Source organism: Lotus japonicus, chromosome 1 (assembly GCF_012489685.1).
Source record: "Lotus japonicus ecotype B-129 chromosome 1, LjGifu_v1.2".
Lineage (NCBI taxonomy): Eukaryota > Viridiplantae > Streptophyta > Magnoliopsida > Fabales > Fabaceae > Lotus > Lotus japonicus.
Genome location: NC_080041.1, coordinates 11,490,139 through 11,511,562, shown reverse-complemented (window position 1 = coordinate 11,511,562; position 21,424 = coordinate 11,490,139). Strand labels below are relative to the sequence as shown.

At 38.2% G+C, this 21,424-nt stretch overlaps 3 protein-coding genes and 1 pseudogene across 3 annotated transcripts; all 4 read right to left on the bottom strand.

Annotated features, from left to right (window-relative positions):
- Positions 1 to 228: 228 nt before the first annotated feature.
- LOC130733610 (nematode resistance protein-like HSPRO2) lies at positions 229 to 1,862 on the bottom strand. Its single transcript, XM_057585837.1, has one exon. It carries the CDS (start codon positions 1,728 to 1,730, stop codon positions 384 to 386), a length of 1,347 nt encoding a protein of 448 aa, XP_057441820.1. The 5' UTR covers positions 1,731 to 1,862; the 3' UTR covers positions 229 to 383.
- Positions 1,863 to 7,420: 5,558 nt separating this feature from the next.
- On the bottom strand, positions 7,421 to 15,334 carry LOC130733609 (putative disease resistance protein At3g14460; annotated as a pseudogene).
- LOC130724976 (60S acidic ribosomal protein P0-like) lies at positions 7,898 to 10,884 on the bottom strand. Its single transcript, XM_057576264.1, has 6 exons — positions 10,867 to 10,884; positions 10,530 to 10,588; positions 9,450 to 9,518; positions 8,398 to 8,453; positions 8,100 to 8,299; positions 7,898 to 7,993 (listed from the first exon to the last, which is right to left on the bottom strand). Exons 1-6 carry the CDS (start codon positions 10,882 to 10,884, stop codon positions 7,898 to 7,900), a joined length of 498 nt encoding a protein of 165 aa, XP_057432247.1.
- Positions 15,335 to 18,389: 3,055 nt separating the features above from the next.
- LOC130733608 (60S acidic ribosomal protein P0) lies at positions 18,390 to 21,424 on the bottom strand. The gene is made up of 5 exons (XM_057585836.1): positions 21,008 to 21,424; positions 20,560 to 20,628; positions 19,716 to 19,814; positions 18,802 to 19,194; positions 18,390 to 18,713 (listed from the first exon to the last, which is right to left on the bottom strand). Exons 1-5 carry the CDS (start codon positions 21,260 to 21,262, stop codon positions 18,561 to 18,563), a joined length of 969 nt encoding a protein of 322 aa, XP_057441819.1. The 5' UTR covers positions 21,263 to 21,424; the 3' UTR covers positions 18,390 to 18,560.

Sequence of the window (21,424 nt, the reverse complement as noted above, 5' to 3'; positions counted from 1 at the left end):
GGGAGGCCTTAGGCAATTGCCTAATTGGCCTAGTGGTGTACACGGCCCCCTGTTTAGAGGGTTTGTTCTTGATTTTACCCTGTGAAAGTTGGCTCTTTTTCTTCCATCTATATTCTTTTTGCATCATAATTATCAAGTATCAGATTACTCATGTTCTCTTTATTTTCTCTAGATATCTAACTATAAGGATGAGGAATTGATTTAAAGTAATTCTGTGGCTGAAAGAGATTCAAAGAATAGTTGAATACTTTACAGATAAATATTCATTAAATCAACCTGTTACATAATGTAATTCATATAAAAAAAAAAAGGAATGAATAGTTTTTGACTTTTTTCTTCTTTCTTTTTAACCTTTTGTGTATGTGTAGCAGTAAAAAGTAAATTTACCAAGGAATCACAACCTCATTATTTTCCCAATAATACCCCAGAAACGTTTTAGCAGCATCCAAACTAGGAAAATAAGTTGGTTCCATGAATATCTGACTTAACGACTCACAACAACCGTTTCCGTTGCCATTTGCCTCCGCGCTCCCCATCAAAACCGCCACAACCTGCTTATACGCGAAGAAGAATCTCTTCATCGCCGACTCCACCGCCTGCATCGCCTGCAACACGTGAACCCTCTCCGCCCTCTTCTCCCCGTACACCTTCATCGCCGCCTCCATCATCCCTGGCCCACCCTTCGGATCAACCTCCACCCCCAAAATCTCCGGCACCTTCTCCCTTAAATCTCTACACCCCTTCGCCATCTCCACCACCCCCTCCGATCGGAAGCAAAACGGCGCCGTTTCGCCACACGATTTTATCCCCAACAACCTCTTCAGCCTCAGGAAATCCACCGGATCCATCATCACCAGCGCGTCCTCAACCTCCGTTACAACCTTCCAGATCTTCTCCAGCGCGTGGCAATCACTCGCCGCCTCGTCGAACTTCCCGCTCTCGATTGATCTCACGCGCTCCAGCAGCCCGCGCGAGGCGCGTGCCCAACACTCCACGATCTGGTGCGTCGCGTGTAGCGTGCGATTCTCGTAGTTTCCAACGTGATCGTACGGCGTCGTTTCGAGTGAGTGCAATTCGCTCGGCCTGCAAACGGCGTCGTAACGGAGAATCTTCTTCCCGTTAAAATTTGCTTCCCCTAAACCCAGCGTGTAGGTGCATCTCGTCATTTCACATTCCACGGTGGAAAGGATCCTCTTTGCTGTGTCCTTGGATTTTTGCCACGTGGCGAGCCGTGGGAGCAAGCTTCCCTCGCTGTAGCTTCGATTGATCATGTCGTTGATGTCGGTTACCGGGGCCTTGCCACGTGTCTCAGGGCTACGCTCCTCATCCTCAAGGAGCATGGCGATGACCTGCACTTGGGTTGTCGCGAGGGACTCGATCCTACGGCCCCACTCGCGTTTGTTCGAGTAGGGACGAGGGTCTGAGACCACGGTCGCAAGTAAGCGGAATGTGATCTCTAGGGCTTGCAATGCGGGCTTTATGATGGGCTCGTTGGGCCAGCTTGGGAAGTCGTTGGAGGCCCAGAGGCTTCTGAGCTGAGGGAGGCGGAGATAGTTGTCGTAAGCCGCACACGCATTAGACGACGCTAGGGAGATGTCATTTGAGTTAAGAGGTGGGCTCAAATTGGGCAAGGAAGAAGCCTGGGGAATAGTGGGCATGGGCTTTTCTTGGAAAGCAAGCTTGAGGGACTTGGAGTTGAGCATCTTTGATTTGCACTCAAAATCAACCATGTTTTAGAAGCCAGAGAGAAGAGTGGAGTTGTTATGTCAAAAAAGAGGATTCAGATTAGTAGAAGTGGTGGTGTAAATTTTTTGTTTTCGTGCTCAAGTGTTGTGGAATTGAATTGAAGAGAGGAAGTAAGAGCTAAAAGGGTATATATAGTTGGATAAGAGGAAGAGGATGTGGAAATTTAAAAGGAAAGGAGAAGAAAGACGTGTGGACCGGGGATGGGAGGCACATGAGAAGAACGAGCAATTTTGAAAGTCGCAGCGGTGTGGGACTGAGGTATTTTAATTTAAAATAGTAGACTTTAAAAAAAAAACCTAAACTTTTTTATAAAAAATAATTTAGGTACTTATAACTATTTTGGTATTATCAATTCCACATGCTATATAGTTATTACACTAATTCTCTTGAGGCTAATAAAAAAATTAGATTAAGTAGGTAGACATCTTTCACCATATTATTTTCCGTAAACTGTCATAGAGTGGAAATAGGGCAACCCAAGTGAGGCTTTGTGCGGTTCAACCCTGACTTGCCTTCTAAATTTGCAGCTCAAGTTTGGCATGTGACATGTGTCATATGCTAAATTTTAATGTCTAATCTGACCTACTAGAGGGAGGGTGTGACTTATGAATCTGTTTAAAAGTCCATTCAAGAGAAAATAACATTTTAAAAAAGTCGTTAGGCTAACAGACTAATAAGAATTCCTACGTATCGTTACCCTATTAAAAAAAATATTATGGGTTATAAAAAAATTAATTAAAATAGTATAATATATATTATATATTAAATAATAGCAATAATAATATTATAGAAATAGATCGGCTCATCAGACCAATTAAACAAGTTTTCTTTTTGGCAGGACACAATTTTTTTTAACTAATCAGATTTTTTTAAAAAGTCTAAACTTGACCTTTTTAATAAACGGATCAGGCCAGGTCTTTGACAAATCACACCATAAACCCTGCCGAACTGTCTGATTTATTCCACATGTAATAAATTATTTAATAGGCTATTAATCCAATTAGATATGTATGGATTTATCATTTATTAATTATAAAATTAAATGAATAAAAATGTGAGAGGAAAAAAGGGAAATTTGGAATTGAACTGGAGCATCACATGGAGCTTATCCATAACAACAAGAACAATAACACCTAACGTAAAAGGACAAGGAAGGAAGTTGAAGTAGAACACCGGTTTTCTTTGTTTGGAATCTAATCTAAATATTAGTAGTGGAGTCGTTGAAATCGGGCCTTCTTTTCTTTAGCAGCTACCACGCGTTAGAAACTCCTATGCTCTTTCGATCCCTCTAGATGACATTGTGACCACTGACCAGTCCATTGAGATCTTTTTTAATTTTTCAATTTATTGTGAAACATGCATTTCTATTTAACTTGAGAATGAGATCCACACATATTCTATAATGGTTGGGTTTTTTTGGCTCCAAGTGTGGCACTTTTCATTTGGAATCCCACTCAAATATCCAACTCTATCATTCGCCCCTTCCTTGTACGTAGATGATAACAAAAATTCTTTGAGTCAGCCAAGTTATCCAAATGCTACCATTACCACCCATGCAATTTGTATTTTGTGCGTATCCTACGGGAATTTATGTGAAGTATCTCTTTATTCTTTGCAAACGCATGCATTTCACATTTCTATTGGTATATATGGTGCACTATATATACTAGAGGGGATAGAAGAATCGTATATGGTAGTATCGAGTGTCATCAATTTTGGTAGAGTAAAATTAATTTTGAATGAAAATATTGATATTTGGAAGTCATTTGCATAGTTGATTTTAAACTAATAAATTCTATTAAAAGTTATATATAGAGTAGTTAATTTCTATGTTAAACATAATCAATTTTAAGAATTTGCAACTTAACTTCACAATATTGTCATATAAATTCCACTTTTCTTATGAAGGTATTCAAACATAAATTAAGTTACATCACTTTTAACTCATGATTATCATAATCAATTTTAGATTTGATCCAAACACGCACTTAGTTACCGTTCAAGTTAGCGGTTGCTAGTAATTTTGTTAAAACATGTATATATTTATTGATTATCAACATCCTTATAATAATGAACAAATGCATAATTTAGCTTCTAAAATTTTATTTTTAAAATACTAACAAAGCAGCCCTAATATTTTGGAGCACTCATATAGTCATATGCATGCGTTTAACATGTCTAATAAAAAAAATGTCTAATCCTCTTTATGATTAGAACCCATGGTGTGTATTGTGTAAAGACTAAAGACTCTTCATTGCTTTTTACAGAAATTCGAATTAATGTTCATTGTACACAACCAAACTTTTGTCAATAAAGTCCACCAAAAAAATCAAACTCAATTGATTACGAAATGAATTCCTATATTCTTAAAGACGGATACACTGACTATAAACTAATAATGCGAAATCTATTTTTTTTCATTTATAAAGAGATTCTATTGCAAGTTGGCTTATTTTGGTTCATTTCTCTCTACTTAAATAAACACATAAAGTCTAGCACGAGTGTAGATAGTTCAACTCATTGAGCAGCTAGTTTAGAGTTTAATTTTTTATGTTTATGAAGAATAATTTGTTAGGAAACGTATATTTACTTAACGTGATCTCAAAGCTTCGAATAATTAGTCTCATGAATGATATAGCTTGGGAAATAAAATAAAAGCATGACTTCAATTTAAAATGAGATTAGCTTTATATATGTTCAGAGTCTAGTAGCTTGAATAACAGTCTAACATGAACATTGGACACAGACAACACTTTCCTTACCCTAAATTCTCATTAAACTTTATTTTTTCCTATTTTCCTCACAAGTCACTACTACAGTACTACTAATAAATTTTTTTTAGAAAGATGAAATATATTCAGTAGTAAATGATAAAATATATTCAGTAGTAAAGCAAAATACACAACCCTCCTCAAAGGATAAAAAACTGGCACAATATGAGTGAAATAAAATACATATTCAAGCAAAAATTAATGTAAATAGCTCAGACGGCTACTTAATTACTAAACAATATAAATACTTAAATCGTATAGAAATAAACAACTTGATCACTCAACTTAATAAATATTCAATACTCTATGTGGATGAACTCATCACATGAAATTCTGATAACTCTGAGGAAGGGGAATCTAGTTTCACAGGATGCCTTTGCTTCCTACCTAACAACTCTGACTCCTCATAACACCGCCTAAGAGACAGCATGGGACGGCAATTACAACCATAACTATGGATCATGATCAAATCATTTATTAATCACTATTTCGGCCAAACTATAAATTGGACTACTAGATAAATTAAAGATTATACTAAATGAAAAATTAAATGAATTCGGTATTTAGAAATATAAAACTATATGATGTAAATTAGTTCCTCAATCCATGGAGAAGGTTAAGGTTTCGTTCAATTAGTGCGGCTTCCTTTTTGCTTGGCTTAATTGCAGTACTTTTGATCTCTCTTGTATAGTGTGCAGGTGATTTTAGTCCCCTTAACTTTTTTTCTTTCTTAGTTTTAATCCTCTAATTTTGTCTATCAAAACAAATTTGGTCCTCCTCACAATTTTTCATCCAATAATTAACAATGTGAAAAGTTTCTATCAATGTGTAGCTGTGGGTGGCTTTAAATTTCGCCTCTTAGTCACATTTGTTGGGGAGAGTCACAGCGAGGACCCATGGGGCAAGGTCGAGGGGAAACACCAAGAGATCTTGGACACCACATCTTATCCCAAAATCTTAAGGCATTAGGTTTATGAGTCCATCTCCTTATAAACTATCTCTCTCACCTTGACTTCTTCGATGTGGGACTTGACTGAAACACCTTGATTCCAACAATCTCCCCGCCTAGCCACACTGCTATGAAGACTTTCGACACAAGGAGCCGTCATGGTCCCATGAACCATCGGCTCTGATACCAGATGTTGGGGAGAGTCACGGCGAGGACCCATGGGGCAAGGTTGAGGGGAAACACCAAGAGATCTTGGACATCACATCTTAACCCAAAACCTTAAGGCATTAGGTTTATGGATCCATCTCCTTATAAACTCTCCCTCTCACCTTGACTTCTTCGATATGGGACTTGACTGAAACACTTGATTCCAACAACATTCTCGTAGAAGCGTGAGACTCTTGCATAGCAGCAACTTCATATCCATCCATGTCTATGGCATTTGATTTTTGGGTGGCTTCATCTTGAATACTAGTTTTATCCTCCCAATATCCCAAAGTTCTAAGTCCCAAAGCTGTGATGGACAATATAATAGATTAGGCCATTAAGGCTAGACAGTAAATACTAAATAGATAAAAACAATATCAGCAACATAGTTGGTAGATACTAGATAGATAGTTAAATTGTTTAAGTATTTAGTCCAATTTTTAATCTTTAAATGATGTGTATGGAGAAAAATTTGTTGTGAGATGTCTACTTACTTCAAGTGATCTCATAGCATTTAGAACATCAATCTTATAACTATTGGTACATAGAATACCTTGGTGCAACCAACTAAAAACTTCATCTTTTGCGATTCTTTTGCTTTCAAGCTGTTATGTATAGGGAATGGGTTTGTCCCATTCCCATTGGTGTCTTCACTTATCCAACTCAGCTACGCTTTTTGGCCACCTGATCGATCAAGATACACAGCGTGAGAAGCACGTGTTGCACCACCCATCCCTGTCGGCCTAAGGTGATCATCTTCTGAGGCCAGCCACTACATCATAGGATGCTTCCATATCCACAATAAGATTGGGATTTGGGCTGTTATGTTATTCATATATTTTCGTCAACCCAATAAAATCATACTTACCTAAGTTCCTTACCTCCATTGTATCAAGTTTATAGGTAATTTTTCAAATTTTGACAATAAATTCTTAATAAATGACATTTATTTTTGGAAATAGTTGTACATGTGTCATCACATGATTGGTAAACTTGATGAAATAGATTTAAAGAACTTAATCTAAGTTTCTCCCTTCAAGATAGTAGGATTTGAACCCAGGACTTGGAAAATTTTAATCCATCAATTACCATTTAAACTATCTATAAGGGTTGTTAAATATGTCTTAAAAAATTATTAAGAGAAAGAGAGTTGTCAAATATGTTTTTGTTTGTTGTAAATGTAAGGTCATTTGATTTTAGTCCATCTTTTGAGCAAAGTTGTATTTTGGTCTCTATGATTATAAAAATGTTTTATTTTAGTCATCATCTGAATTAGAGCTCAAATTCATCAAGCGATGACCAAAGTCAAGTATTTTTATAATCGTGGAAAGCAAAATACAACTTTACTCCGGTAAGGGACTAAAATCAAACCGCCCTACATTTATAAAGACAAAAACACATTTAACCCAATTATAAAAAATTCCTAAAAATATAATTTGTAATCAGTTTAGCTCTTGCATATGAGTAGACATGTGTCTTGTTTTTAACTACTGATATAAATTTTGGCAACCGCTAGGGTGTATTACCCTAACAAGAGATATATGGGTGTATTACCCTACTGATACAAATTGACATATTTTCCCTCAAATTAGTTTGAATTTACAACACATGTAATTGTCTTCTTTAAACAATTCAGCCACATGAATTTGCAGGACTTGTGCCTCTTACCACAAACCACATCAATGGGAATGTTAGGAAATGCTTGGATTGCACAAATTATAATAGAGCGAGAACATAAAGCGATAAGAACAAGCACAGAAGACTTTGGTTACGCAGTTCGGCTAATTGTGCCTACCTCGGCGGCTATAGAGTAGCTATAGCTCCCTTTATTGATTCGTATAATTAATCACTCAGCAATTGCAATTTCTCTCAATTGCACAATTGCCTCATGTCATACTTTAGGGTTACAATGTTATTCTATTCATAGTGGATTTTAATCCTTATTTTACAATAAAATCTCCATAAACTCTATCACAATCTCCTTAAATCAAATCCTAATAAAACTGTAGATTTAAACCCAAAATAGAAACAGCAAACCCAGCGCCTATGCCCGAGGTCTCGTAACCTTAGTCAACACCAGCACATATGCCCCACATGCCTAGCGCATATGCGCCATGCTACTGTGCTACAGGAAAAGAAGTGCTCCTATAACTCAAGAAGTACTAACAAACTAATCAAACAGACCAAAACCCAGGTCTTCATCCAATTCTTCAGCAGGCTCGTCCTACTTTTCTTCTTCCTTAGCAGCAGCGGTGTCTGGGGCGGTGCCAGCGGCAACAGCTGGGCCAGCAACAGCAGCTACAACAAACTTGCTTGGGTCCTGCAATTAACATGTGATTTGATAATAAGAAAGATGAAAACAATGTGAGAACATTTAAGTCAGAACAACACATGTCAGAAGCCAATACCTTAAGTTACTCCTTAACCTCATCAGCCTGAGGGAAAGAATATTCTGTGGCAAGTGCAACAGCAAGAACATTCATATAGGCATTGACAAACATGTGCGGTGCAACTGCAAGTGTTGGGAATGAGATGGCCAATGAAAGTGCAGTGACCATTGAGACACCAATGACAAACTTCCCAACAAGGTCATACTCAGTAAGATCAAGAACCTCAGGGCTGAACACTGAACCATTAACATGAAAAGTGAGCACATATTAGCACAGATACAAATGAACAAGATACTGAAAGAGGATATTTACTATCAAAGATATAACATCAAACCACTAAAAACAAAACATACAACTGCAATCTCGTAAGATGGGAAATCAATAATAATACTAATAAAGTAGATTAACAAATGCAATGGTTACCAAAGGAACTGAACAACTTTTACAACTTTGAAGACATCAAGTTAACAATAATTAACATTAACACATAACAAATAGCAAGTTATAACATAGAGACAGAAGAACATTATCATTTGTCACTAGAGAAAATTTATAAATATTCACACAAGAGTCGCAACAGAAAGTTTATATGCCAGTAACAATAGAGAGCAAACAAGACATAGCAACATTATCATAAGAAACATTACATGCAAAACACAAGCCGAGTGAAAAAATTGCGGCAAGGTCACTTCACCTAATACTTGGAAACCTCTTCGCTAACCTCCTTCAAGTCACCTATGGTGAAAATAAACCCGACATTTCCCTGGTTCAATGAACACAAATCCTCCAAAATAAAATTCAAACCATATTAACAAAATTCAGTCTAGAAGTTAAACATCAAAATTGTTTTTTTTTTTTTAAATTTAAAGATGATAACAGCTTAAAAACTAAACACATAATCAAAGTAGTTCGTAGCTTAATTTAACACGAGCAGTAAAGTATGACTTCCCATTTTTTAATTTGATCCTCGTTGATAAAAAAATTGTGAAAACTTAGAGAAGAGAACGTACTGCAAGGAGGGGGTAAGGTTGATAAAGGCGTTGTTGCGGGTTTTCTCAGCATGCATACAAACAGAGCACTTCATAAGCCTAAAGCCTGAATACTCGGGCAGTTTCCATTGCTATGCTGCAGGAGGTGCCATTAACCACTTATTTACTCTTTTCACCATTTATCTCTTCTCATATCTGAAGCACAGCACAATCTTCAAACCTTACCTTCACTACTCCTTCTCTTTCCCTTTACACACATGAGCACATAAACTAAACCAGAAAAATAAGGAAGGTGAATTTGTTGGCAACAAATTTTGTTAACCAAAATCTTCAGACATCTTGTTTTATTGCAACAGTATGATTTGTGAAACTATAAACAGACTGTAAGTATCAGTACTTTAGTGCATTTCTCAATTGAAGCAGGATGGACATATTAATTCCATGTATGCTAGACTTTGTCTCTGTCCTGTAAATACACAAGTAAAACATTTAGAAATATTAATGACTGCTATAAGAATAAGTGGTCAATTATGGATGGTTACAGGGTCATAAACTAGAATATTGCCTCATGCTTACTTTTTGCTACCATGAAAGTGTTGGAATGTCCACTAGATTAAAAACTTAGATTTCTTGAGAAGGAAAAACCAGGAATGTAAGACTATGGCATTTGAACAGTATAACTAAATTAGTCAGTCAGGAATAAACTAAACTTGGGTTTCTGTACTGGAGTTTCAGCCCTAGAATTTATCATTAGACAATCCATTAAAATGGTAGAGATCAAGGACCTTCTTACCCACTAGTCCTGATGAGAGACGAATCCTTTAAACATCCCGAGCCCTTGTGTGATGACTAGATCTATAATGACTTGCCGAAACTCACTCTATACAAAGAAGCCTGCAATTTTGCATAGATGCTCAAGGCCTCAAGCATCTGCTGTGAAAGCTTAATATTTGTTTCTCTTAGATTTCGATGGAAACTTTTCACATAAATGGAATCCATCCTCCCATCAGACATTAGTGAGAGACTGGCCATAGAGCAGTAAGTTTACAGTTTCCTGCAACATAATATTCATCGAAAAAGAAAAACCTCAAATATGTTTTAACAGAGTTTAAAAAGAGCAGCAGTTAAAAGGATAACATCATTTTTCTATTCTGTCAGTATATACCTGGGAAGCATGCTCTAGAGGAGTTATATTTAGGAAAGTCTCCCACTAGTCAGAGGTTGTACTTAGACATATATTTTGTTATTTTAATTATCAATAGCATTCATGTATGATGCATCATGACACTCTGGTATTGCTCTGGCGTTTTTCAGCAGAATCACCGAGCAAGTTACCCATTTTGATGTTTCAGATCGTAAATTATAACCAAGAATAAGAAGGAATAAGCAAGTCAACAAGCAGTCAAGACTCAAACACTAACTGATCCCCACAATATAGTTTTTGTGTAATACTTTACAGTTATCTGTCAGTATATACCTGGGAAGCCTGCCCCAAAGGATCTGTAACCAGAGGTAAGCAGAGATCATCCCTGTCAGCTGTAACAAAATCAAATCTTACATAAGTAAAATATTTCATGCACTATTTTTAGCAAATTTTAAAAAGATAATAACAGCCAATGAAAATTCACAGTAGTTGTTCTGAATTGGTGAACTTAAATGTCATTTTGTTCCTCAACACGTATAACTGTAGGAAGTGGCATATCCATACCTTTCTTGAAATTCAAACTATAACATGAAACTTAGGCTTTATTTTGATACATAGCTTGGAACAAACAAATCCTTCTTCACAACATCAGCTACAATTATCCACATACAGATTCAATCCCTAGCATTATTCGGAAGCTACTAAGATAAAGAACATACAAATACAATTGGTATGAAATATGTACACAGACTGCCATTCAAAACAAAAAATATTCACCTCATGATGCTAAACAAAAATCTTCGGTCAGACAGGACAGTTCAAGGTGAGACCCTCAGCCACATAACAAACTGCAAACAACAAGATGAAGACCACTAGTTATTACTCACTCCACGGTAAGTTTGTTGAATGCAATAACAAAGTTAAACGTACAAAGAATGAGACATGAAATGAAACACATGCTTGATTCAAATTCATGAATCTCGCTTTTCTTTCAAAATATAGGCTAAATAAACTCATGGTAGAAAATAGTTTTTCTTCAGTAGAAGATAATGAAGAAGTCGGTTACGGCGGAGAAATTACCTGTTGATAATCACATTCTCAGGTCATGAAATTTGTCTATCATCAACATAAATGCATGGGATGTGGGAAACTTTGGGCCAAATTTGAGTGTGCTTCATGTGGCACTGTTCTCCCAGCAAAGGGCATTCGTAGATGTGAAGTTCAGTCAGAGAGGCGGGCAGCCTTTCTCCCACCATGTTCTCCACCTTTGGGCAATATACAATTCTTAATGTTTGGAGGGAGGTGAGGTGGAGAAGCCCCTCGCAATTGAACGTTTCCAGATTTGAGAATTCGCATACCGAAATAGACACAAGCGAGGGAGGCAGCAAACCCTGTTCTGGGAAGGACTTGATCCCATCACATGGACCGTAAAGCCATAAATGGGTAAGCATGTTCATGGATGGCCATGTAAGGCTGCTCAGTAGTTTCTCGCAATTAGAAATAGCAAGTTCTCTCAAGCTAGGCGGCACACCTTCTTCAGGAAACGACTCAATTCTTGGGCAGTTACTTATCTCAAGAAGTTTCAATTTGGGGAGAAGAGTATCCATCCGACGAGGCAATGACTTTAACTTGTCGCAAAAGGAAATGGTGAAGCTAGTCAAGTTGGGCACAGCCAATCCTTCTATTGCCAATGATACTAAACTTGGGCAGCTGCTGATCCGCAAACTACTGAGATTTTGAAGAGCAGCACCCCATGACTGTGACACTGAAAGAGATTCCAGATTTTCACAGTCTGAGATGTTTAGTTGTTCGAGATTTGGAAATGAACAATCCCTTGATTCTAAAGATTGGAGACAAGTTGGTTGTCTGTTAATGATGGCCTCAAACATGGACTTCATCACCACTGAGCTTACTCCGATTTCCAAATATTCTATTGCAATAGGAAACTCTTGCCAGGTTACTTTATTTGCTTGAACTAACACTAGTCGGCGCATGGAGGGAGCCCTTGGGAGAGAACAAGCAAGTTGCCTGCAATCTTTAATCTCAAGTTGTTCTAAAGCAGGGAGGTGACTTTGCAAATCTCCCCTCAATTTTGGACAATTTTCTATCACCAAACTCCTGAGTTTAGGAAATGCGCATGGCGGCTCAAAAGAACTCCACACCTCCAAACAAGGCATCCCTGAAATTTTAAGATATTCAAGGGAGGGAAAGGGTGTCAACAAAGCGGAGTCTTTATTCAAGAAAAATTCAACATCAATAGTCTCCAACCCATTCAAATTAGAAATAATGAGCTGCTTGAGAGATGGAAGATGTCCAAGTGAAGGAAGCATACAACAATTCTTGCAAGAAGACAGCTTTAGCCCAGTCATATTGTGATAGTAAGAATTTCCAACCCAAATGGGAAATCTCGTACCCCTATACCCATTTACCTCCAGGACTTGTAGATCTTGGTGAGGCTGTAACTTGCATAGTATATTCATTTCAGTTTCAGAATCAGTACAAACCTCATCCGAAGACCAATTCAACGCTAAATGGTTAATATGCTTCTTAGTCATCATTTTTGCTTCCAAAGCTTCACCGCAATTGCCAACATTCTCCAATTTCCTAACTGAAAGCGATCCATGAAGATTCGAAAGTCCCTCTAATTGGTTGATCTTCATCTCCTCGTGCTTGCCCACAATAAAGTAAGGTAGATGCTGCAACTGCTTTAATTTGCTCATTCCTTTGGGCATCTCCTCTACAGGAGTTTGACTGATACCAAGATGGTGCAAGTTTACAAGATTTTGCATGCCACTAGGTAGCATAGTCAGGTTATCACAATGATCCAGCTTCAATGTTTGAAGATGATACAAATTACACAATGACTCTGGCAATGACTCTACATCTGTCTCTGAAAGATCCAAATAACGCAAATGGATCAATTCCCCGATAGAATCGGGCAATGCATTGAGACCGTGAAAGGAATATAATGATAAAACTCTTACATACTTAAGCTTCAATAGTTGGATACGCGGTGCCTCTTCAGATGCATACCCACATTCGGTTGACAATAGTGTTCTTAAACATTTTGCTCTACCAAAAACTTCAGAGTTTTCCAGGATTGGACCACTGAATTTGGTGAATGACAAATGACGAGTCTTGACATGAATCTTGGCTTCTTCCCCAAGTTTTTCTAATCTTGAGTAGAATTGAAGTTAAATAATCAAAACACTCATAACCAACTTCTTCTAAAGTATTTCCTGTTTTTGGTGGCGGTAAGAGATCTTCAGCCATCCACAACAAGATCAATTCTTTTTTTTCAAATTCATAATCTTTTGGAAACAATGAACAATAAACAAAGCAACGTTTCAAATGAGAAGGGAGATAATGATAACTGATTCTCAAAGCTGGAATAATTTTGCTTTCACTTTCAGATAATTGCCAAATATCACTATTTAGTATATTATTCCAATCCCTAATATCCTGCTTTCTTCGCAATATACCTCCAAGTGATTGTGCTGCTAAAGGCAATCCCTTACACTTTTTAACAATCTCCATGCCAATTTTCTTCAAAGCTGTTGTATTCTCAAAAGGTCCAGAGGAAATACATGCATGATTTGTAAACACCAACCAACAATCTTCAATCCAAACATCATCCAAAACAATTAAGAATTTTTTTCCTCTCAATTTTTCTTGTAATTCAAGATGGAGTATATTTAAATCATTCATTTCACAAGTTTTCCGTGTAACCGCTTGTGTTATAATTTTTGTAACCCTCATGATATCAAATTGTTCAGAAACACAAACCCATGCTTTAAAATCAAACACATTCTTCAAATTGTCATCATTGTACACCAACTGTGCCAATGTGGTCTTTCCAACCCCACCGATGCCAACAATAGGGATCACAGATACTTCGTCACCATTATTGTTATCATCTAACAACAACTTGATGATGGCCTCCTTGTCTTTATCTCTGCCATATATAGGAGATCCATCCTGGAGAGATGTTGATGGAGTTTTGTATGACAAGTTCTCCATTACAATCTCTTTGAGATCAAGACTCTCCTTGAGTTTTAAGATATATTCTAGTTTGTCAACTATGTCTTCCAACCTACCCGCCATCTCCCTATCTTGCACATTGAAAAGGCGAGAGAACAAGTTACTTACCTCCTGTTGAGTTGCAGCTTTGGTAAAAATTTCATCCAACAAGTCATCAGCCATGTAGACAACATCTTTGAGATCATCGAGCCAGCTGTTGACATCAGAATCTCTGATCTGTTTCTTCTCAGCATCATTAAGCACCACTCTAACCACTTTCAGAGTTGTCTCCAACCTTTGAAGCATCTTGGGGTCAAGCTTCTTCCCTCGGATCATATTGACAACCTGAGGTGAAGCCAGCCTGTCAAAAACAACATCAATAAAAGCACTGAGAAAAGCTCCCCCCAACACTGCTGCTGCCATGATCACCAGAACAAGTGAGGAAATTAGAGATGCCAATAAAGACTAGAGAGTAGAGAGAGATCAAGGAAAGGAATTGCTTGCAGTTTGTGCTCTGAATTTATTAATCAAGTCTGCTTATAGCGCGGTCGTGCTAATATCTGCTTCTGCTCTTATTATAAAATTAGGACAACGAATTGATTTCAAGCGTACGCACCTAGTTTGTCACTATAGTTCCGTGAAAACCGCTTGTCGTTTTCGGCAAGATGCTTCCTAGTTCCTTCACATTTCAAATCCCCATTTCTTTCTGTATTTTAATGCTACTAGACTACCGAGTACATGTGAAAGATGCTTAAAATAAAGTAGAAATTTCATGGAAATTCTGAACTCGTGTATTAGCATGTATCCCAACTCCCAACTATCCATCACATATGGTTCTCTTGTATCAAAATATTGGGTCTAGCAATAATAACTAGGAGTGGTAATACATGAAATATAGTGCATTGTATAAGGGCGTTGTCTACTGTGGTTTTAAAAAAATGAACCACTGTGGTTCAGTTCACACTTCACATTACACACAAACACTCAATGCATTTACAAAAACACAGAAGAAATCAACAAAAAATGCATGCAATTGCAGACCCCGTTTTGCTTCCAGTATTCAATGTCAGAAGCTGCTTCTGCACGAACTCACGAGCTTCAGAACCAAAATGGGGTACACGAAAAAGCGAAAAAGATTGAAAATTTAAGAAGAAGACCTGAGGGTCATGAACTTGGTCGACAATGCATGGGGATGGGGCGAGGTGGAAAATGCCAGCGCAGCTGTTGACGGTGGCGAGGATGGTGTCGAAGCGGTGGAGATGGCATTACCATCATCATTGTTTTGCCGTGAAGTGGAGATGAGATGGAGTTTGGGCGGTGGCTTAATGGGTGTTTGGGTTAGCGGGGATGACCTGGGTCCGGCGGAGCGTGGTGTGTATGGGTTTTTCCGACAGAGGGATAGAGAAAGAATGAATGAGGGAAGATGAGGATATTTTTGTCTTTAGAAATCATAGTACCAAATATTTTTTTTTGAAACAAACCCTTAAATTTTAATAGGGTTAAATATGGTTATATACTCTGGTTTATACACTCAAATTTAAAATAGTCAATGAAAAAAATCTCTATATCTAAAATTATTTGTTTGATTCAAAATGATTCCTTTGAGATCATAAAGCTTATTTGACAGTTTTTCGATGAAGCAAAAAAAAATATAAAGGTTATTTGACATTTTTATTTATCAACTACCGTATCAAATAGGTGTATTTTATTTGTTACAGGAGGAAAAAAAAAACAAGCAGAAAACAGGACTATGCGCACGCGTCTAAGTACAAAGCTTCATAGAGAAAAGACGGTAGTTGTCCCCATATACGGGCCGCCGATCCTTCCCAACGAGCCTTCTTCGCCGGTAGGTCCGCAGTATTATTCCGATCGCGATCGATACGGACGAAGGTTAATCTCCAATCCTTGGTTAACCAAGCTAGCATATCTGTAAAGGCTTCCCTGTCCCAGAAGGTGGCAGCTTCCCCTGGGTTTTGCATAAGGCGAACGACATCTGCACAATCCGACGCACACACCATTCTACGAATGCCTAAGCTCCAGGCATGAGACAGTCCTAAATCCATTGCACGGACCTCTGCTTTGAAGGCTGAACCAAACTCATGGCTCTCTGAAGTGGCAGATTGCCAACTCCCACCCGGTGATCGAATAACCGCCGCATATCCCATCCTTCTCTACGATCGATCCTAACTTCCATCCACCGTCAAATAGTGGGTCGTGGTCTCTGTGCCATTGCCAGTGATCTCCATGCCAGGTCCTGTCATACCGCTCGTCGAATGTGCAGCCATGCGCCAAGAAGCAACGTCAAGCAGCACGTTCCGGAGGACTCGATTCAGATTCCAAGGGTCATCTGTGTCTTCACCCTAAAAAATTAAGTGATTTCTCCGTCTCCAATTCCACCACATCACTGCCACTGCTAAAAGATGTTCACGCTCCTTAAGAACTCTCATGAGCCAGTTCTGGAACTCCTCCCCTCCATCGAGCCTGGGTAAGATTGCCCCAAAACTCTGCAACAACGATCGAGCTTGCGGGCAGCGTCGAAATAGGTGATCCTGGCTTTCCACCTTCGCATCACATCTGGGACAGGTAGCTGTAGCACTTAGATGGTTACGATTTCTCTTCTCATTAGTGGGCAAGGCTCCTTTGTGGACAAGCCATAAGAAGAAGCGAATTTTCTGAGGGACAGTGCACTTCCAGATTCTCTTACATTCTCCAGTATCCAAATTCGCAAAACCAGCGAGGGCGGCATACGCGGTGCTTGCACTATACCGTCCATCGTTTGATTCTGCCCATCGAAGACGATCGCTGCCAGCAGGTGATGACGGGATCCGCACGCCCTTAATCTCCTCCAATACATCCCCAGGAAGAATAGTATAAAGTTGATCAAATTCCCAACGCCCCGGTCCCCAAACATCAGCAACCGTAAGCAGGGTATCTGTAACGTGCACGAAGGGGACTCTATTGCAGAGCTTCCCTGTGCCCAGCCAATTCGTATACCAAAAAGAGGAAGAGCCTTCCCCTAACTGAGGCCTGAAGTACTCCTTGACACATTCCTTTGCTCTCACAATGCCCCGCCAAACATAGGAGCAGCCAGGTTTTATTTCCCCCTCCATAATTAATTTCTCCCCTAAGTATTTGTGCGAGCCTCCACCCAAGGTTTCCCTCTGTCGTGGAGGAGATCCTCCACCAGCTTCCCTAACATGGCGATATTGTTCGTGCGCGTGCTCCGGTGGCTAAGTCCACCGCTCTCCTTTGGTCGCGTAACTTCCTCCCAAGGAACCAGGTTCCAGCTCCGTGTATTTTCACCCTTCCCCCGCACACAGTTATGAATCTTTCTGTCCACATAATTGCAAATGGACTCCGGGAGCCATAAGGATTGCATAGAGTAAACCGCCATAGAGGTGAGAACAGACTTCGCTAAACAAAGCTGTCCCGCCTTGTTTAAGAGCTTGTTGCGTGAACTTATCATATCCTTTTTTTATTTTTCGTAATTTTAAATGTTTTTCAGTGTTCTCATGAGTGTCCATCTTACTTTGCACCATTATCCTGCCTCTCCACATGTCGAAACCTTGAGCATCTGATGGTGTTCCTACTTCCTACTAGTAGTGAGGGGAAGCTACTAGAGAAGATGAAGAAGGGCTCTATTGAAGCTGCGAAGATGAACCAAGATAGCGAAAAAAAAGCTCAATAGGTGTTATCAAGAAGAAAGATCGACAAGTATTCTTGACAAGAGAGATCAATGGCAACGGTTTGAAACAAAGACGATGGTGGGATGGGACGCCAGCGGTGCATTTTGACGGTTTTCTGGAATTGCTAGAAAGTAGAAACAACTAACGATTGGATTAATTTCTTCTTCTAAAATTGATGGATTTGATGTATACTTACTTTTAAGATGATGGATTTTTCAAATGGCTCACAAATAGTTTATTGTGTTGTTGTAAAATGATCATGAGTTATTCTTTGCAAGAAATTCGAGTTCCCTATATTGAATTTCAAGTAGCCTGGTTTTGCTGGGTTGAGGAAGAAAACGATATTAAGTATCTATGTTTGGAGGCATTTATCAGTATCAAAGAATGAGATCAAGAAAATAACAGACAACAAAAATCAGTTGCAGAAACCATCATCCACAGCAACTTTATCCAGAAAGGAATTTAAAACAACGTAGACACAAACAAGTTGAGCCAAAATCACTTAGAAACTAAGAAATTTACCATTTTAAAAGGAGTCGTAAGGTAAAATATTAAATGGAAAACAATAAGATAAGTACCTAAAATGAGGAATGTATAACATCAAATCTAAAAGAACAAAAATAAAGTACGAATGAAACAACTCAATAAAGCAGGTGAACTATTCATCAAATAGACCGAAACCCAAGCCGTCTTCATCAGATTCTTCTGCAGGGTCCTCCTTCTTTTCCTCCTCCTTAGCAGCAGCGGCAGCTGGAGCGGCAGCAGCAGCGGGGGCAGCAGCAGTGGCAGCTACAGCAAACTTGCTTGGGTCCTGCAATAAACAAATAATTTGTATATAAGAAAGGTGACAATACAGCAACAACATTTTAGTCAAAAAACAAGTTAAAAAAAGCTAATACCTTCAAGTACTCCTTAACCTCATCAGCCTGAGGGAAAGAATATTCAGTGGCAAGTGCAACAGCAAGAATATTCTTATACGCATTGACAAACATATGTGGTGCAGCTGCCAGTGTTGGGAATGAGATGGCCAATGAGAGGGCAGTGACCATTGAAACACCAATGGCAAACTTCCCAACAAGGTCATCCTCAGTAAGATCAAGAACCTCAGGGCTGAACACAGAACCATTGTCATAAACAGAGAGGACCACAAGCCCATATGAGAAGGGCCTAATGCCTAGCTTGGCAAGCAATGCAGCTTCAGAAGAGCCAACCTTGTCCCCCTTCTTAATAAGTTCAACAGGGGTAATGATTTCCACAGTACCCTTGTTAATCTTGGTAGGAATGTTGAGCACCTGAAGTGTGAAAATTATGTAAGCATCACATATAGGTCAGTGATATAAAAAAAACAAACCAAACATAAATAGAACATATACTGGTTCAGTTTTAAACCCAAACCAGATCTTTTTACAAACTAATTCAGTTTACAAATAAAGCAGTTTAAACCTGGTTTAAAAACCAAAGTGATTTTAAATCTTGATTTAAGCAATAAATGGCAAATATAATTTTCAGAGGTGAATTCTTTCAACAAGATAAAAATCAAAAGTGATTTCATTGCTAAAAAAAAAACACAGCAACAAAAGAAACTCAAACAGGAAGCGTTTATCAGCACTTTTGGATCAAAAAGAATCTGGATTTTTCATTGTTTTGAGAGACGGATGCCCAAACCAAAATAAAGTGGGTTGATTCTGTTTTTTCAGTGGTTGGATTATTTAAATTTGGTTCAGGATTGGTTCAATCAAACAGGTTCTTTTGCACAGTCATAATCAAATCCAACAAAATAAAATTCAGGTTCTACAAGAACAAGATCACATACCTGGAAGAAAGAAGTCTGAGAGGGGTCGAGCCCTGTGTTGCCAGGAGGAACAACCACATCAATTGGAGCAACCAAACCAACACGAGCAGGAGCTCCAACCTGTTAAGTGTAGGTACACACATTAGCATAAAAATAAAAGACTGAACAAATATTACCACACATACAAATGACAACACAATACTAAATCAACAGGGTTTGCAATTTCTGGTCAAAGATAACATTGAACTCGGATACCAAAAACTAAACACTAGTTCCACATCTATGAAGACAACATACTAACAATAACAATATCATGATAGCACATTATGGCATAGAAACAGAGGAACATTATCATTAGACATTGAAAACTAGAATATCATGGATAAAATTAACAAGAAAAGTGGGCAAATATAATCACAGATACAAATGAACACACAACAAAAATTTAATAGTTTCCTGAAAGTGGAAAGAAACTTACAATCAAAGAAAACATAATATTATCAAAATAAAAAGAAGGTTAAGAAAAGCAATGGTAAGCAAAAGAATTGAAACACTACCACATATTTGCATACATCAAGTAGACCATAATATTAACATACATTATGTTAACATAATAAATATGAACATACAACACAATAACAAAGGTATAGCATGGAAAAAGAAGAACAATATCATTAATTGCTGGACAAAATTAATGAATGTTATGAATCATATAAATGAATGTTACATAATAGTCACTACCAAAAGATATAGGCCAGACACGAATAGCAAAAGACAGCAAACAAGAGCGAGCAACATAATCATTTGAAACATTACATGCAAAACACTACCCAAATGTAAAACAATAGTGGAAAGGTCACATTACCTTGTACTTAGCAACCTCCTCGCTAACCTCCTTCAAGTCACCTTTTGTGAAGATCAACCCAACATTTCCCTGGTTCAAATAAACAAATTAAAATCACACAAGTCTTCCAAACCTAAATTCATTCAAAATATTAACCTAACTAACCCTAAAAATCACACATCAAAAAATTCCATGGTTCAATAAACAAATTAAAATGATAAAAATCTTCCAATCTTAAATTCAATTATAATAATAACCTAAATCAATATATAAATCATAAATCAAATCTCACTGGTTTAATGAAAAGATTAAAATCACACAAATGCTCCAAAATTAAATACAATCAAATTAATAACATAATTCAGTCTAGAAATGATTATAATCGATGAAAACAACACATTAAAAATTCTATAAACATTAACAAAAATACAGCGAGAACCAAAAATGGAGGAAATCGAAGAGTACTCACAACAAGGAGGGGGATAAGGTTGAGATAGACATTGTTGCCGGACTTCTCAGCGTGAATCCTCACAGTACGCTTCATCATAGTGTTCTTCCCCATAAGAACCACCGAATCGCCACGGAGACCACGGCGAATGTTCTGCAGCTGATTGGAGCCGACGTTGTCAGCGTTGACGACGAGGATCTGGGTGTAGTCATCGAGAAGCTGGCATAGCTTGGCGTCGTAAGCGATCTTCTTCTCGGCCTTGGTAGGTTTCACCATTGTTGCTGAATTACGAGAATCTAGGGTTAGGGTTTGAGAGTGCGAGAGAAGGGAGCAAAACCGAGGACCAAGACGAAGCAGTGGCTTAGTCGAAGCGGACAGCGATTCTTTGCCGTCTCTTTAACCTCAGGATTGGAGATGAGAGAGTTGGTATATATATAT

What these genes read in the sequence shown, in the direction of transcription:
- LOC130724976 (XM_057576264.1), bottom strand. An exon ending in CTTTGGGGCAGGCTTCCCAG is followed by an intron (nt 9,519 to 10,529) that starts GTATATACTGAC and finishes GTGTATTTACAG; the next exon opens with GACAGAGACAAAGTCTAGCA. An exon ending in CAATTGAGAAATGCACTAAA is followed by an intron (nt 8,454 to 9,449) that starts GTACTGATACTT and finishes CTACTTTATTAG; the next exon opens with TATTATTATTGATTTCCCAT.
- LOC130733610 (XM_057585837.1), bottom strand. Translation starts at nt 1,730, where the DNA reads ATGGTTGATTTTGAGTGCAAATCAAAGATGCTCAACTCCAAGTCCCTC.
- LOC130733608 (XM_057585836.1), bottom strand. Translation starts at nt 21,262, where the DNA reads ATGGTGAAACCTACCAAGGCCGAGAAGAAGATCGCTTACGACGCCAAG. An exon ending in ACCTTATCCCCCTCCTTGTT is followed by an intron (nt 20,629 to 21,007) that starts GTGAGTACTCTT and finishes TATTTGAACCAG; the next exon opens with GGAAATGTTGGGTTGATCTT. An exon ending in AGGTTAAGGAGTACTTGAAG is followed by an intron (nt 18,714 to 18,801) that starts GTATTAGCTTTT and finishes TGTTTATTGCAG; the next exon opens with GACCCAAGCAAGTTTGCTGT.